An 18,650-nucleotide genomic window follows, 5' to 3' on the forward strand; every position below is an offset into this window, starting at 1 on the left:
CTCTTTTATTTCATTTATGTCTTCCTCCTTCATGCCATGACCGGAGTTTCCCTCTAGCTGCTCTCTCTTATGAGATTGTTTACAGCACCTACGAATATTCATCTTCACCTGGGAATCAAGACCACTCACCTACTACACTCTCCAGTATCCTTCTAGTGAGCGCCAAATCCTTACTCATCACAGTATTAAATATAGTATTTTGAGGCAGTATGTTTACCAGTATTTTGCATGGTAGTACATTGGTTTAAATGTCTTTAAAGGGACTAGGACCTTACATACCCATACTGGTTTCATAAACCAATCTAAGTATAGTATTTTCCTGGCTCTGAGCGACAAAAATATTAGGAGGCACAAAGCTCTTAACACACTTGTATTATCTGGTAGCACTTCTGTGCACCAGTTGAAAACCTACCCTAGCTCCTGGTGACAAAGGCTAGAATCCGGGGTAATTCCCATCCCGGCCATTTAACCATTTAAATGCTGCTGTCAGTGTTGACAGCAGCATTTAAATGGCTGGACAGATAGATTGACTTCCTCTGTCTTCTAATCGAAACTCCCTGCAATGAGATCTAGATTGCCATTCAGCTTCCATGGCAGCTTCTAAGCACATTACTGCAATTCTTAAGTATTGCAGTATATTGCACAAGGAATTGGACTATTGCAAGTCTCAGTCCCATAATAGGACTAAAAAAATAAAGGAAAAATTAAATAAAATAACTTTTTTTAAAAATTTTTACAAAAAGAAGAAATATTGAAAGCTTTAACCGCTGTTTTCTCAGCCGTTGCAACAAAAATGTAGGTATTGCTGTGTCCATAAAAGTCCTTTCTATTAAAATAATTCCTTGCCAAGTGTGTATGTCCTAGGTTTATGCAGAGTGGCACTTCAATAGCCTAGGATGTATGAGATATGTCATTGCTTCAAATGGCTATATCAAAAGCTGAATTGCAGATAAAGCATTGGTTGTAATCTTGTATTTAAAGCTAAGAACTTTGATTTTAAAACAAGACAAAAAGATGTCTGCAATATAGCTGTTTGAAGTAGGAGTTGCAGCTCTCACTGAACCATGACTCATGGCTGTCTTTCTACAACCTGTTAACATAAAAAGATCCAGCAGTGCCATAAGCTTGATTAAGGGCTCCTGCACACTTGCGTTTGTTTCACGCATTATAGCTTGCCTTTTTTCTCACACGATATCACTGCTTTTTTTTCACGCGATTGTCAATGGGACTTTCTAATGTTAAAAATGCAACAACTTGCAAAGCGTTTTTAACATTAGAAAGTCCCATTGACAATCGTATGAAAAAAAAAAAAGCAGCAATATTGCGTGAAAAAAAGGCAGCTGTAACGCATGAAAAAAACGCAAGTGTGCAGGAGCCCTAAGATGTCCATCTTTATTCCACATGTGTAAAAAAGCATGCATGAGATTAATAATAGTATCAGGAGACAAATAAGCTATGCATTTCAGAAACAATATCTTTCCTCTCAGCTTTGCATGCATGTTTTAAACACATTTGGAATAAAGATGGACATATTAATCAGTTTATGGTGATGCTGGATCCTTGTGTGTTAATTACTTGAAAACTAAATCTATGCTGAAATTGCCGTTGGAATGTAAAGCTCAGGTGAGCGGTTTAGTGCGTGGATTTTCTTTTTTTCTACAACTTGTATCTCAGGCTGTATTTGATTATGATCATGTTTTAAAGTGAAGAACCTTCATTTTAAAACAAGACCAAGATCAATGTTCTATCTGCAACACAGCCTGAGATACAGCAAGTTGAAATTGATATAGCAAGTTGATGTGAGTTTAAGTTGCAAATGAATGTTAAAGGTAACTTGTTGTGTCACTTATGCTGGCCTCACTGTGGACATTATCAAGTAGTGAAAGACATGCTGATTTCAGTGGTCTGTAACGTATGTGGAAATGTGCAGTGGTTTTTAAGAACTTACAGGTTATACCTACAGCTCTGTGCAAGAGTTGAGTCCAGTTAATTCATGAGATGCTGCTAGCCCCACACACACTCCATTATTGGCATTTTTCTCAGTATGCAGTGTAATATGTAGAACACTTTCAATCAGAGTGGATGGGTAGGGCTAGCAGAAACCCATGAATAAGTGTGACTCAACCTTTGCCAGGAGCTGCAGTAACAACCTGTAAGTTCTTAAAAGCCATTGCACATTACGCCATGAGGACAGACCACGGAAATCAGCATGACCATTACTATTTTATGTTGCCATCAGTGCATAAAGTACACGAGACAGGTTCCATTTAATGCACATTAAAAAAAAATAGTTTGTCACAAAATTACATGAAGGCTGACATTGCTGTCAACAGCCCATCAAGACAGCTTCAATAAGCAAGTTGTGTGCTTCCAGGAAATATGTAGAGGTTAGGAGTGCCCTTTCTCTTTAAAGTGTGTAATTCCTGTACTTTATAGGTCATACCATTTTGAAATTTCCAGCTTAATACCAAATTTTGAACTTTCAAATTCCGTTGATTTTATAAAGATATGTGTGTGCAGACATAGCCTTAACCCCTTAGTGATGGCCCCATTGCCTTTTTACATCCTAGCTAAGTGGGCTTTAATCCTAGAGGACATAAAAACATGCATCCTCTTTGGATTAAAGCCACATGAGCTGAGGACGTGACAGCTCCAGGTAGCTGACAAAATGGAGCTGTCATGGGGGGGCCGCAGGGAGCCCTCCCTGGCAATGAGATCGGCGCTATCCAGTGGATAGCACCGATCGCATTAAAGTAACTAAAAGTTTAAAAAATTAGAGTTTCAGCTCCCCTCATGGATCGCATCCATGAGAGTCACTGAAACTACTCACCTCCCTCCTCCATGATTTGCCGCGATGATCTGGCATGTGCGCCAAAGGAAAATTGGAGAAGAGGAGACTGATGTGGGACATTTAAAATCGCCTGGTTCCCAGCTACTGAAGGTTAAAGTTAAAGTTTCACCTCCCCTCGTTGATTTGATCCAGGAGGGGAGGTGAAAATACTCACCCCGGTCCTCCGCAATGTCACGGTCTTCTGGGACCTGAAGTCCCCTTCTGTGCATTCGCGACCGACGTCATACATCGGTCGCGTGCTCAGAGGGGCTTGTGCCCTGGCAAATTTAACATCCCTCTACCCCTGGCTACCATGTGTAGCCCGGAGCAGAGAGATGTCACCGGGGACTGCTGTATGGGGTTCCCAGTGACGTGATCACTGTTATCCAATGGATAACAGTGATCATTTAAAGTAAAAAAAAAGTTTTGAAAAGTTTGAAAAAGTAAAAAAAAAAGTTTAAAAAGTTTATGTTTTATCCCCCCTCATGGATCAAATTTGTGAGGGAGTATGAAATTACGAATCTAAGGCCCCTAGATTTATCCACAGACTTTACCGCGGCTTCTGTGCACGCTTTCGTTGCCAAAGTGGCGGACGCATGCGAAAAAGCCGCATATTGCCAGGGTAATTTAAAATTTCCCTGTTCCTGGACACCAAACATAGCCGAGAGCCTGGAGATTTCACGGTACGCGGTTCCTGGTCACGTGATCGCTGCTATCCAATGGAAAACGGCGATCACGTAGAAGTAAAAAGAAGTTAAAATTTCACCTCCCGTCATGGATCCGATCCATGAGGGGAGGTGAAATTACTTGCCTAAGGCCTCCTGCACACGGGCGTATTTGCATTGCGGAGTCCGCGGCTGGCGTCCGCCTCCAAATACAGCCCATAGCATTAAATGGCAAAACGCCATTTCATGTCCACGAGCGGAAATTGATTGTGATTTTCTGCTCGCGGAGAATAAATCGCAGCATGCTGCAATTTTGTGCGAGTTATGTGCGACTGGCTTCCACTGAAGTCAAGGGAAGCTGTCCACCCCATGGCACTTCTGCAGTAAGCACTGCGGAAGTATCGCAGAATACATGTCAACCCCCCAGCGCCGACAGCTATTGCGCATGCGCAATTGAGTGCCGGCCGGAAAATCCACAGCGTGCGCAGAAGCCACCCAACAGGTACTCTGGGGGTACCGGGTCGAAGTTCGCTGCGGCAATCCCACATGCGGGGTCCAACCTGCCCGTATGCGGGAGGCCTAAGGCCTCAAGCGATGTCCCACAATGGGATCTTTATCTGTTGACCTTTTATCCAACTTCAGTGCATACATGCGTCGGCAAAATGGCGCACACAAGCGCAGAAGTTGGGGAGGGTCCTGGAAATTTAAAATCTCGTTGCTCCTGGCTACTAAAGGTAGCTGACAGCCTGGAGCAGTGCTCGAGGGCAGCGGTGAGCGTGATCACGTAAAAGTTAAAAACATTTGAACTTCAATGCTCCTTTCAGTTTGGGCCCCGTCACAATGGGCATATTGCTGAACACAGGACAAGCAGCGGTATCCATTTTGGGGTGCAAGTCTTCATTTATATGTGCGCTGTACAAAAAAAACTGCTTTTAAAATGACACAATTACCAAAAAAATTAAAATCGTAATTTTTTCCTTCTGCTTTGCTTAGATTAATTAAAAAAACTGTGGGGTCAAAATACGCAGTACACCCCTAGATGAATTTCTTAAGGGGTCTCTTTTCACATGACGTTCCGCCGGAAAAATATCTCCACTTCCTCTGACATCTTGTCTGCATTTGTTACTTCCTCCCCTTGCTATAGCTTTCAACATCCTGTAAGCAATGCATGATGGCAGGACAGATGCGGAAGCATTGCAATGTATTGCACATGTGCATTTAAGAGTGTTGGAAAGTATTGTCTGCTTTAGTAGGCTTTCTCTGGCACTCCAATAGGGAGGTTAGTGCTAGTAAGTTGTAGTTGCTGATATTTAGCTGTACTTACTAGATTTCAGCATTTTCAGAATTTCCATTCTGTGTCTAGAAAACCCCTTTAAGCAATTTTTATGAAAAATTGCACTTTGACGCAAAATTGTTTGCATTCAGAAAATATATGAATTTGGAGAGTTGGTATACATTTTGTAATTTAGGAATTATCTGTACTTGTCAAGAGTGTGAAAATTGTTAAGGGATGTACAAAAATATACGAAAACCCTCGATGATGAAAGGGTTCAAATATCATATTATTTATCCTGCATGGTGAATGCCGCTAATAAAAAATACACAACGTTAGAATTGCACTCTTTTGCTCACCTGTCACTAAGAGAAAAATGGAATAAAAACCATTTGAAAATTTGTACAGAATGTATCCCAAAATGGTACTAATAGAACCTAAGGCCCGCCCTCACACAGCTCCATTGAGGTAAAAATAAAACAAGTTCTGGGGGTCAAAAGATAGCGACAAAAAGCTATTTAAAAAAGTAGTATAACATAAAAAGCTATAAAAGGGCTCGGTCAGACAAGCAATTTTTTTTGCGCGCCTATGTAAGCAAAAAAAAAGAGTGCTCCATGTATCTGCCAAATGCGCATGACCGAGCTCCGTGCAGTGACAGAGGACCACGATGCTATATCATTGCTTTCGATGGGGCTGCTGCCGCCCCATTGAAAGCAATAGGATGAAGGCAACCCCTGCATGGATTTTCAGGGAAGGTTTTGAAATATAAGCCCTTCCCTGAAAATAAGCCCTAGCTGCTTGAAAAAAAAAATATCACCTCTCTGGCGCTGACCAGCAGTGGCGCGTGTTCTCCCTGGCTCCCCGGCACTTTTCTGAAACATTTTCTCCTGGCAGGGGATTTAAAAATTCCTGTCTCCTGAAAGCGTTAGGTCTGATTGGCTGAGCGCTGTGACCAATCACAGGCAGCGCTCAACTGTCATTCAATAAATGGCTTTGACAGCTGTGACAGGGAATTTTTTCATTTCCACGGAGAGTCCCATCATCACTGAACACTGTCGAGAAAATAGTCAGTATCAGAAGCACTCCTTATCAGATCCCCAGCAGTCCTTGGGGGAGCAATTCTCACTTCACGCCCACAGACGGCAGAATTCCAGCCCAATAGTACCAATTATGTATAAAGATGCGTAGGGCAGCAGAATCTTGGTGCTAATAAGATTACATCCACAGGGATGTGTTTTATTTCTCCACAATCACATTGAATATGTGACATTTCAACTACGTCTTGTAGTCTTTGTCAAGCATCTTTATACATCATCACTGAACACTGTGACAGTGCTGTCACAGTATTCAGTGATGAGGGGACTCTCCGCGGGGATTAACGGAACCCTCCGGGGGTCCCCTCATCCCCTGTCACATTTGTAACTTTACACGGAGCACGGACCTTACAGGTGCGCATGTCCTATCTTTTGCCGGCGCGAGTATTTTGCGCCTCTAGAAGACAGACATGTGAACACTTAATAGGGAACCAATGGTTCTAATAGACGCAATTTGTTTTGTGCATATAGGTGTGCACAACACTGTGGTATTCCTCTTATCATACTGATCCATAGAATAAGGATAGCATGTCATTTTCACTAATACATGAACTCTGTAAAAATACCTCTCCAAGAAATAACATTTTTTTGCCTTTCACTCCATTTAGGAATTTTCAAATGTTTTCAAATAGTTTTTATAGTACAAATTATGATTTTTTTAGAAGTAGGGATGAAATACCAAAAGCATAAAAAAGTAATGGCTGTAGCCGGAAGGGATTAATGTCTGCAATCAGAAAAACCTTTTATGTATCAGAACACAAGTACAAATATTTCATTTTTCATCTCCCAATCTTCTTTTTTCTGTTATAGGGGTTTTCCCACCATATAAAAGTATGTATAAAGTATGCATATTGCATATTCTAAGAGTGTAGTTTTTCTCTGCACAGCAATGCTAGAAGTCAGTCATTGTGCAAAGAACTCCAGCATAGGTCCATGTACAGCATAGAACTATGTTGAAGTTAACTACCCTGTAAGTTGCAGGGAGCGATGCAGAAGTAGACATTTGCCCCACTGGTGAGGCTTCCATGAGTCAGATTCTATTATAAGTTTATGGAATATTCTTGCAATATCTCATAACATTTTCTTATGTGAACAGACTAAATTAAAAAAAAAAAAAAAAAAGTCTGTACTAAAAAAAATTAAATGTGAAGGTTCATGGCTGCCACAATTATAGTAACAGAAACACATGCCTCAGCACACATACACATTTAATATCTGAATAAAATTGCACAACTGTTGTTTATACTAACTGCATAAAAATGCAAGGTTCTTAGAACATATTTTGATCAAAGCATGTGGGCCCATCCGCCACATTCAAGTGAACCTTATTGGATGTGTACCCAGCACTAATAAACACCTCTCTTTGGGACAAAGGCCTCTCATGGACTTCATTAAGCCACCTAGGACAAAAGTGTATGCAATGGTTGGTTAATATACTGTACCGTCCTATGGGTATGTGCACATAGGTGCAATCCATAAAGGAAAACTCTGACACAGATTTGTCATAAAATCTGCAGCAGAAAATTGGGTAAATTTGCTCATGCTGTTGCTGCAGATCCGCATGTGGATTATTCCTTTTCAGTGTGGCTATTCAATGTGCAAATTTCCTGTTACGGATTCCGCAGTTCAAATGGTCACCTAAAAAAGTGATATGTCACAGCTTTTTTACCGTATGCAGATTTTAAATCAGTGTGGAAAATTAATGCATCTTATAGACTGTGTTGCCGATTTCCATTCACTTGAATAGTACACTCTTGGAATGTGGATTTTGCTGTGGATTTTATGCAGAATAGGCATGTGTTCCACATCTAATCAGTGGCAAAATCCACCATGTGAGCTTAGCCTAAAAGAGGCTATCATTAAAATACACTATGAATTCTTTTCCTCTTAAAATGTAGAAGTGTAGAATCAGGGAAAAAAGACTGATTCCAGTGTTAGAATAAAAAAAATGTGATATTAAATAATGCAAGAATAATTTAATTTAATCTTTAAAAATACATGGAACACATCAGAACTAACTATTCACTCTGACAATTCAGCAATAATATAAATGACTAACATGGAATCACATCTTTTGGCTAATAAAGGCATTTTTAAAATTTATAGACCATCAGAATGTAATAGACTTGGTAATGTATGGTCGTACTAGTCTTTTGAAGTCTCAAAAATAGAAATACGAGAAGGTATTAATAAAGCTTACACTGAATAATGAATATATAATACAAATTAGCTCATAGTCTTACAGAACCTGAATGTCCTGATAACAAAAAACACATATGCAAGATGTGATTGAATTTTGATGTACTTTGAGATTGTGTCTCCTGTGGTTGTGATGTCTGCTTTATGAAGATAACACGTTACCTAGATACATAGAATATGAGCAAAACCTCAGTCTCAGAGAGTGGAATTTATACTAAAGGACAAAATAAATCAAGCACGCTGGTAAACGGCTTACACCGTATATACGTAATGGTAAATATGTATTGGAGAACTCTATAGATTCCTTATGTTCCAGGAAAGATTTAATGGGAACCTGTCATGAGACTCTTGCTGCTAAACAATGGGCAGCATAAAATCTGAACAGACACTCACATTGCAGAGACCTATGGTTTACTCTGAAATTTCCTTCGAGCTTCTTTCCACACAGCTTGGCTAAATTGAAAGGTCTTTCCTTATGTAAGAGGGGTGAGCGGTGCCCTGCTCCCTTCTTATCGAAGCAGCTCAGTTGCTCTCTCAAGCAGTCTGGCACTGTAGGTGCTATATAAAAGCCTGGCAGTAACATTACAAAAGACAGTGATGCAGCAATGAGGGGGCCATGATGCAGTAGTGTGTAGTGTAGTTGAAGCGGCAGAGGCTGTTCTGGAGGGGCAGTTCAGCAGGCTGCATCCCCATGCTGGGGAGCTTCCAGGGGCCAAGTGACCACTACCAAAATTCACTACCAAAAGGAGAGCCAAAGATGACAGTGATCACTTTGCACTGTATGGAAGGAGCAAGAAACTCCCTACCCGCATCAGAGATGACAGTGTCTTAGACCAGGATACAGTTCAAGCTGCTAGAGATATGAGACCGGTCTCTAGTGTAGTGAGTGTTCACAATTAAGGGGACAGTTATGGACATATGTGGACTGGGGGAGTACCTCCCCAAAGGGACTCTAGCAATGTGGAGTTTACAGTTAACAGCATTTGTAAATTACAGCATGTGAAAATGTTGCCTTGGTATGGTTAACTGATGTTATTATGTGTAGTGTGACAAGTCAGGGTTCACTCGCCTCTGGATCTCCGTCCACACGGTTAGAAAGTGGCACACCTTGCACGAAAATATGCTCCAGGAGTCTGAAGTTTCTTTAAATCTAGCTCCTTCCAGCCTTTATTCACAGTACAAGAAAACAGGTATCTCATACACAGCATACACAGTCCTTAAACACCCACCTGGGTGTGAGGTTAGGGTTGTCGTCCCTGTCAACCTCAGGGCCTTTGCGGGTCCTCACTGGACCCCAGCTTGCAGCCTGTCCTGCACTGCCAAGCTTTAACTTCCCCCAGCATATAGGTATATTATACATACACAGTCCATAGAGCTTTAGGGTTCACAACAAGAGCAGGATCTGCTCCTTTTATCCAGTTCCTGTCATGCCCATCAGGTTTAACCCTCTGGTTTCTTTCTTTTCAGTTATCAGAATGCCTGTCTAACACCCTCTGCAGGCCATTCTGATACTGCACTCCCATAAGGGTTAAACTATGTTTTCTCTGAAATGCTACATACATTTATACAATAGAACATAAATAGTGGTGCTCTGTCGCACACATAATTGGTACTGCTACTATGTACATACAGATGTGTTCTTCCTTACCTTTCCTCTTGGCTTGACAGACCCTGATATGAGAGGCATGAGATGACTAGCTTTGAAAAAAAGCTATGTTTTTACAGTGCTTTGTTGGGAAATATATGTTATATGTGCTCACCCAGCGGTAGTGATGTGACATGCAGGTTTTAGTTGTATGTCACAATAGTGTCTTCAATTTGTATCATACGAAACTAGCGCCCTTGATTAAATTCACGTAAAGGCAAACGTGTAAATAGTAATTAGTACCCTTACACCCTATATATATATATATATATATATATATATATATACATACAGCATTCTCTGTGTAGATGAGTCCTAAACCAAGCAGCCAAGCAAATCTGTTAGTTGTAATTTCTCCAGCCCATTCACCTGATAAACTAAGCTAAAATGTTAATGATTGCACATCAGAGCTTACATGTAGAACTCCAAGAAGACCTCCAATGTTCCCAAGGATCTACAGGAGGAGGTGCATTATGCTTTATAGTATCTTGCTGTTGCACAACCTCCTTCTAAGGCCTTATTCATATGTCCGTATTTACGTGGGCAATTTAGCCGCGTCAAAAAATCGCAACCATCGAAAGTGTTAGATTCCAATGTATTCATTCAGATGAATGGTTTTTGGGCTCGTAAAAAAAATCGTACCGAGAAAAATAGTTGCTGATTTTATACGCAGCATCAAAAGATAGGTCTTGCCCTATCTTTTGCCGAGATAGGCCGGAAGCTCCCATAGACTTCTATGGCAGCTGAAAAAAAAGGGAGGGGGAGGGAGTTTACCTGCATCCAATGCTGGGAAAAGAAAACATGTTGCTCTATTTAAGCATAATCATTCCAGGGATTTCTGCTGATCGATGGATTTCCGCGCTGCAGTGTATTTTCTTGTCAGAACACAACAGCCGCCCATGTGAATGTGTGAATGACTGAAAATACACAAATTAAGATCGGGACTTAATTGTGGCAATTCTTCATTTATGTGATTTTACGGTGCTTATGGGCGAACATAAAAATGCATACGGTTGTGTGAAAGAGGCCTATGGCTAGGACTGCACAAAGACTTTGCAGTATCATGCCATGTTCAAATCAGACAGTGGTATCGGCAATTATCTGTAGAGGTGATAATTCGGAATCTAGTTGGCGCTAATTACATATGGGTATAATTGACATGCATCACACATATTCCATCTAGCTATAAAAGGAAAAAGAAAAAGGTTATCCTTATAAATGACTACTGCATGCAGAGTCTCACCTTTTCCACAGCTACTGATATTATTGGTGTAATAACTTTTACTATGACTCTGATGATACAAGTCTGTTCCATAAAGTAAGAAATATCATTTTAATCAGTTGTCACATTCATGATTTGGCACTTTGCAGTGCAATGTATATATGACTACATGAACTTCTCCCATCCTTTATTTTACACTTGGGCATGAAGTGCATTTATTTATTTAGTATAAACGGAACACTTTTATAACTAAATGTCATATCACTGTTCGAAGAACTATGAATCCTCTCAGAGATAATTACTTTGCTGGCATAATGAAGGTAAAAAGCACATTTAAAGCATTGAAAATGTCATTGTATTTAAAATAAATGCACTATTGTGTTCTGCGCTGTATGACATAGTTTTGAAATTTAGTTTTTGAATTTATTTTCACATTTAATTGACATATATCAGTAATATTGGTAGTTCAAAGTGTTTACCCAACTTAAAGACAAACTCTAGCAGGTACATTAAATTACTCCCATCACCCCTAACTCACAATATAACAATGTTCTTCTATTTTCCATCATGCAACCTCTAACTTGCATTTTAGAAGAGAATAGTTCAGCTTCTGTCCGCCATCTTGACTGTAGAAATCACTACATGCCCTACTAAAGTTCTATGGTTCACTCCAAATTGTGAGCAGGATGCTGGAGAACTGCATTTGCAGGTCTAAGGGCAGCCGCACACAGGCGAATTTGTGTATGCAAAATCTGTGTGCAGAATATGCAGGGAATAGAACCCATTGATTTCAGTGGGTTCCTTCATACTGTTTTTTTATCCCTGCATTCATTTCGCACAAGTGATAAACAAATGCAACATGCTCTATTTTGGCACACAATTGCGCACCAAAGCTCCCCGTCTGCTCGAAATCACGCACTGAACTGCATGATTTCCCAATACCTGGGAATAAGTAGGCTGGCCAGCCTGCTTAGACATGGCACCACTGGAACTGCGCCGCTGTGGGCAGTCCCAGCAGTGCCAAAAGGTGCAGTAAAAAGCACCAATATGGGTGTGATAGCACACGATCGCACTGCCTGCACAGCATACCTCTCAAATTTGAATAAACCTCTGCTCTGATCTGCACTGGAACAACTAGAAAATCTCCCTGAAGCACCTACTTTGGGTCCATTTTTCTAGACATAAAAAGTAGAAAAATCAAGAACCCACATATATTAATGCAGGAAAAATATTTATTGTGCAACTCCAGAAGAACAGTGCAACATTTGGGGTTAATAATCCTTTTTCAAATGTAGTAGTGAAGGTTTGAGCTGTAGGCTGTGAGCAAATGTCCCATTTTAGAGGAAGCAGATGCAAGTATTGAGAAAGGGATCTCTGGTCACTTGCCTATCTGAAGAATAAGCGTTCAAAATTACAGTCTGGGAAAGCCTCTTTAATAACTGCAGGGCAGAATAAAGGTGACTCATGGTTATAAGTATTTATTAGGAGAGTGCTACCCATCCCCTATTACACTGTGCAACACAATTTTTGTAGCAGTTAGGGCTCACACAGACTGGCATTTTATTCTATGTGAAAACACTCACAGCACAAGAAAAATGCTGTAATATCGCCACTGTTTTCAATGGGGCCAGCGGCAGCAGCGCTAGCCCCATTGAAAACATAGGGAGAATACCGCGGACTTCTGCCACAGCTGTCACAGCTGTGGCAGAAGTCCAGCATGCTATCCCATTACTTTCAATGGGGTCGGCGCTGCTGCCGACCCATTGAAAGCAGTTGTTTGAAATATAAGCCCTTCCCTGAAAATCATCATTAGCTGGTTTAAAAAAATAAAATTTACTCACCTCTCTGCTGCTCAGACGCGTCCTTCGACTGGCTCCCCTGCACTGCTGTCCAGCACTTTCAGCAGGCGGGGATTTTTCCGCCTCCTGAAAGGGCTGTGCTGATGGCTGAGGGCTCAGCCAATTACAGCCAGTGCTTAGCTATTCATTCATGACAGCTGTGACAGCTGTGGCAGAAGTCCGCAGTATTCTCCCTATGTTTTCAGTGGGGCTAGCGCTGTTGCCGCTGGCCCCATTGAAAACACTGGCGATATTACAGCGTTTTTCTTGCGTTGCGAGGCGAGTGTTTTCTCTTGCTCTCGCAGCGCAAGAGAGAATAAAACACCAGTGGGCTAGAATAGGCAGTTCATAGTAACTAGTAACTATAGTTTAGTGCGCTGTATTAAAATATGATATCTGTTTTTTTATGGACCGGAGAGAAGAGCCGGACTGCTCTTATAGGTGAATTCATTTTTTTTTTTACAGCTAGGGGTGATTTGTAAGGAAGGGCTTATATTTCAAGCCCTTCCTCGAAAATCATCACCGCAGTGATGGCCTTCCTCCCATTGCTTTCAATGGGGCTGCAGCAGTGCCGGCCCCATTGAAAGCAATGGAATAGCATCGCCAACCTCTGCCACAGCTGTGACAGGGCATTTGTTCATCCCTGCAGTCCCCGTGAAGATGAAGGAATCCTCTGCCAGAGCTATCACAGCTGAGTCAGCGGAGTGTGATGTACTCCCCATGTTTTCAATGGGGCTGGCGCTGCTGCCGCCTGCCCTATTGAAAACAATGGGCGATAGCGCAGATTTTTCTTAGCGCTGCGGGGCTTCAGTGAAAACATTGCAAGTGAGTATGAAGCCATTGAAAATCATCGGTTTCATAATCTTGCGTTTTCACTCGTTCTCACATTGCAAGAAAACATACCGCTACTTTGTAGGAGACAAAGGAATTAACCCAATTCTTCTTTATTGATTAATAAATATCCAGCACATTTGACACAATAAGGGGCACATCCCCTTCCTCAGAAATGGCTGGATAGAATACAGTGATTAATCAGGCGGAGGTGTTCACCACACTCCGAGAAGAAGCATAGCAGGTTTTACAATGCATGACATATTATGGAGGCACCATATGATGGCATACAGAATGCTTATGTGTCTGTGTCATGAGTCTAGAACCTACTTTGGAGTCTGTGGACATGGCACTACTGTGATCATGAGCCCGCTGAAATGCAAATATTCATATCACTACAATATATGGAGAATCGTGGTGCCCTATAAATATATTGTAATTAAAATAATAATAATGTCATTCAGCTTTTTTACTTCACTCTGTGAGCAAATAGCGTATGTGTGTCATATATTCAGCCTACCTCAGTGAGTAATAGCATCCTATAATGTGACTTCTTAGTCATTAAGCAATAGTGTGACAACTAATATAGTATTTTCAGTCATTAAGGTCAAAAACTAAAACGTTTCCTATCTGATTATTAAGAATTATGTCAGAATAGTGACACTGTGTAATGAAATACCCAGATTAGGTTTCATGTCATTGGGGATTCCAGGCAATGGCTGTGTTATACATAATTTAAGATTTCTGGTCTTTGACTCATTTTCAAATGAAACATACTATAGATAGAAGATAACTCGCATACCTATGAGACGATTAACCCCTAGCTTACCATTTTAAACTATGTATACATATTCTCTTGATTTTTCATATATTAACATAAAAATGCTTTATTGTATTATTTGTATTTTAGGATATACCACCGCCTGGCTCTTATAATGTTTCTGAATCCTATGAAAAAACTCATGGTAAAGCTACTTACAGAGCACCAAGGACAATGCAAGCTAGAAGAAAACAAGCTTCTTTCCTGAGCATGGTTCCAAGACACTTTTCTTTGCAGAATGATTTTCAGATGCCAGGTAAGACATATGAGCATAAGCTTCCTGTGTACTAGCACAGGCATAGACTAATGATAGGTTCTAGGTACTGTACAGTTTATAAAATGGAAGGTTTATATATGTAGAATGTTTATTCTTTATATGAAGAGTCATGCTTGAAGAAGTAAGTATTATTTACTTTGTTGAAAAATGAACAAATCACTGGAAAACTGCCGGAATGGTAATGCCTCAAGTGATAATGGAGGTCAGAAGAACAGAAGCACTCTGAGTCTCAACATGGCTCTGGATGGTCGTGGACAGAGACTCTGACAGTCATCATGTCATCCATTTCGAATGGTCTTCTAATCCTTCTAAATGCAAGAACCATCTACAGAAGGCAACATCATTATTACTGGAAAATTCACACATACTGGTTACTGATAACAGATTCGGTGAAGTAGAGTAGTTTTTATTCAAATAACGCCTGCAATAAAACACGTTTCAAGGCAAATAAGTCCCTTCATCAGCTAAGCTGGATAAAAGACATTACATAGCATATTGGGTGGTTAATCAGGCAAGGGGACAGTAATAAGCCACCAATGGGGTCTGTGGACCAAAGGTACCGCTATGTTGCAGTACCTGTTACCTTTTTGCTGTGTTTTTTTTTTCTCTGAATAAATATCTCCTTAAGGAAAGCATCGTACCTGGCTCACATCTTTAATTAAAGGGAGACAGGGAGAACCAGCAGGGAATAAGGTGATTGTCACCGGTGGCTCCACTGCTCCCCTCCAACATAGGGAATTGTGGCCTCAGCTGGTGGGCCACATACAAGTTGGTGAAAACAATTACCATAGAATAAACGTTATTCTGTCTGGGTAGGGACCCATTCCAGACAAAAACAACAAAACACAAAATGGGATAACCAAGTGGAAAACAAATGAGAGTAGTAGTCCTTACATTCCTGCAGTGCTGTGTGAATGACAGGAAGTAGTCCAGGAGACAGACTTCAGATAAAAGCAATTTTTACCTCTTTATTGCATGGGAGAGAGGGAATTGTGCAACTTTGCAGCAGACAACCACAGTTCACATTCACTTGCAGTAACAGTTGCATCACATTGACTTGAGGTTATAGATGACTTGGAATTACCTTAGTAGACATTGCACTGAAACAATTTCTCACTGAGGCTGTGGCAACACATTGCAGTAAAACACTTCCAGCGTTTATCCCTGGTTTTGGCTAATGTTTGGTAGACAAATTACTGACTTGTTTCTTCTCCCTTTATTCATCTGTTTCTCTCTTCTCCCTCTATCTATCGCTTCTCTGCTCATATTCCAACAAAACTCAACTTATGTGTCTTTCATCTAAGGCCTCTCTCTCACTTTCTCACATTCTTTTGGGCTCGTACTCACACTTCATATTCTTCTTCCCACCTCACTGGCTTATAATAGATGACCTCCTTTTTGTCCCCGGTCTCCTTCAGTCTCTCTTGAGATGGCTAGACTTTAGATGGAACTCCTTATCCCCACCTACTCTCTGTCTTTTATACCTTCTGTGTCTACCAATCCTGAGCTAGGGCTAAACTAACTGACCAATCACCAAGCTACCTAAGGATGATTGATGGGGGTGAGAGGGGGTTAGGTTGTATTCTGCTGAATCATAGAGTGGTAGATGTTAGGAACATTAACAATTAACCCTAGTTGACCACCTACACATATTTCCACATAATTAAATATATACCCACATACGACTTTCCACCTTTTCCGTAGAATATCCACATTTGACCTGATAGAAGTACTGTGGGACCCCAACTCTGGGGTACTACACTAATGGCCACTGAAATAAACTAAAGAAAAACTCCAATCTGGGAGATGAGGGACTTCAATAAGAGAAATGAAAAAGGGAAGGAAAATGAGAAAAAGAAGGGGGATAAAAACATAGAAAAAAGAGAAAAAGAACAAGAATGAACAATCATCCATGGCATGCATCAATACAGAATAATTATCAGACTTTGAAAGATAGTCAAAATGGCATAATAAACCATAGTGTATAAAAATACTGTACACTCACAGGTACTTATTACTTTTAATAGTTCTGTTAGAATTACATGCAGACCACAAAACTTCAAATCGCGGGAGCTTATTTTCTTTATTACTAGTCTCAACTCATACTCAAAAATTTCCACCGCTGTCATTGATATGAATAGAGCAGCGGCGCACATACGTTACTTCCTCTCAATTCATGTGGGACCTCAGGTGGGGACATTGTATTTGGCTAATTAGATCTATCAAAGTGGACTCATATAGTAGTTATAAGATCTCTCTGTTCATGAAGGTATAGCTCCCTCCACCTCTCTCTACTAGATACATAGAGGCCCATAAGGGCCATGAGGAGGTGGAGACAGTGCTCGCCTAATGAGTATAGTAAATTCATATTAATATACACCGTAAAGAGACACTCCTGTGATTGTTTTTTCATTCATGATGTAACTATCACTCAGTATATATAAGTGAGCTATTGTTGCCTTAGTTAGTTATTCCTTTCTATCTGAAACTCCTGTCCGCTTTCTCCTCAGATGGTCATATGATCTTAATTCTGACCAGCTCAGATTTACTTGAGGTCAATTTCTCAGTCTGTGCGATGCAATTACATGGACCCTACCACCGAAACAGCGGGACACAGACACTCCTATCACAGTTAGTAATGATGATAACGCAGCTTCTGCCACACAATTACAATAGAGGAGATCACAGCTTATCCTCCTGCCTGTATACTTATGGTGTGCAGCCTTTTTAGGAGACTATAGGAGCTAATGATAATTAAACTGTCCCCCCAGCAGGCAAAAATGATGCAGCTTCATCTAATGCTATACTGATGCATTATGGGATGGATTTGAAAGGGAAAGCAAAATTTTCACCATCAAGATGGTGCCTGATAAGAATCAGACAGAGGACTGCACTGCATGAAAGTTTCTGCAATATACAGAGGACACATGCAGAGCTTGACAGGCACTCAGGTGTTGGCTATAGAGATGGAAACATGTGTTTTCACATGAGTGGCCCTTTAACAATGGTTTTAAAGAGTTGGTTTTCTTAATGAATCACTCATTTCATCCATTCCTATAGAACTTTACTTTTCACTGAAGTCACACAGGGTTAAAGTTTGCTGCATTTGTATGGTGTGGCAGTGAAATTCATTCATTTCAAGGACAGGTTTTCTGGCTTGAAGCGAATGTGTCACCAGGTTTATGCTGCCTGAACAATGGGCAGTATCAACTGGAACAGGGATGCCTTTTGTTCCTGTGGATGTTTTATGCAGAATAAACACACTTTGAAGTTTGACTCTGGAACTAAGCTCTGAGTCACAGAGGCGGGCCGAGCCATGCTCACCCCGCCCGCATTATGCAGAGCGACAGCTCTCTTCCTTTTAGTGTATAGGAAGAGTGCTGCCAGTCTTCATGCAGTAGACAGGAAGAGGCTGGTGTGGCCCGCCTCCGCGACTCGAAGCTAAGTTCCTGAATGGAACTTCAAAATGTGTTTATTCTGAAACCTTGCAGCACTTCAGAATAAAAAAAATATCTGCCATAGGTTTATGCTGCCTGAGCTTTGGGCAACACAAACCTGGTGACAGACTCCCTTTAATATAATTCTCATTGTTTCGTTTATGTATTGGCCGTTTCCTTGAAATCATCAATTTCAGAGAATATTTAGAATGTGACCACTAAACACAATAGCTTTATGAAACCAATCTTTTCTCTTGTATGCCTTTTCCGACCACAATCTTTGAGGCTTTTAACAAACAGCTCCACTGCAGGGAACATATCAAAGTGCATTTCTAGAGAAAACTTCTTTCCAAGTAATGTATTTTTCCATATGCCAAGTCTAGTTTGTATCATCTATTGCAGAATTCCTTCCATACACACCGCAGTGGAATAGAATAAAAACAACAGGTAGCTTCTTTCACCTAAATTGGCAAAATTTAGGCATACAGTAGCCCAGACCTTAGTAAATGAGTAAACTGT

General features: G+C 40.7%; 1 protein-coding gene across 3 annotated transcripts in view; it reads left to right on the forward strand.

Annotated features, from left to right (window-relative positions):
• STPG2 (sperm tail PG-rich repeat containing 2) overlaps positions 1-18,650 on the forward strand; it is a 639,920-nt gene that overhangs the window by 272,557 nt on the left and 348,713 nt on the right. For all 3 annotated transcript variants that reach the window (XM_066574018.1, XM_066574020.1, XM_066574019.1), the window contains exon 12: positions 14,508-14,673. In XM_066574018.1, the coding sequence (XP_066430115.1) occupies positions 14,508-14,673 (166 nt within the window). The remainder of the gene's footprint in view (positions 1-14,507; positions 14,674-18,650) is intronic.

Source organism: Eleutherodactylus coqui, chromosome 7 (genome assembly GCF_035609145.1).
Source record: "Eleutherodactylus coqui strain aEleCoq1 chromosome 7, aEleCoq1.hap1, whole genome shotgun sequence".
In the NCBI taxonomy this organism is placed as follows: Eukaryota; Metazoa; Chordata; class Amphibia; order Anura; family Eleutherodactylidae; genus Eleutherodactylus; species Eleutherodactylus coqui.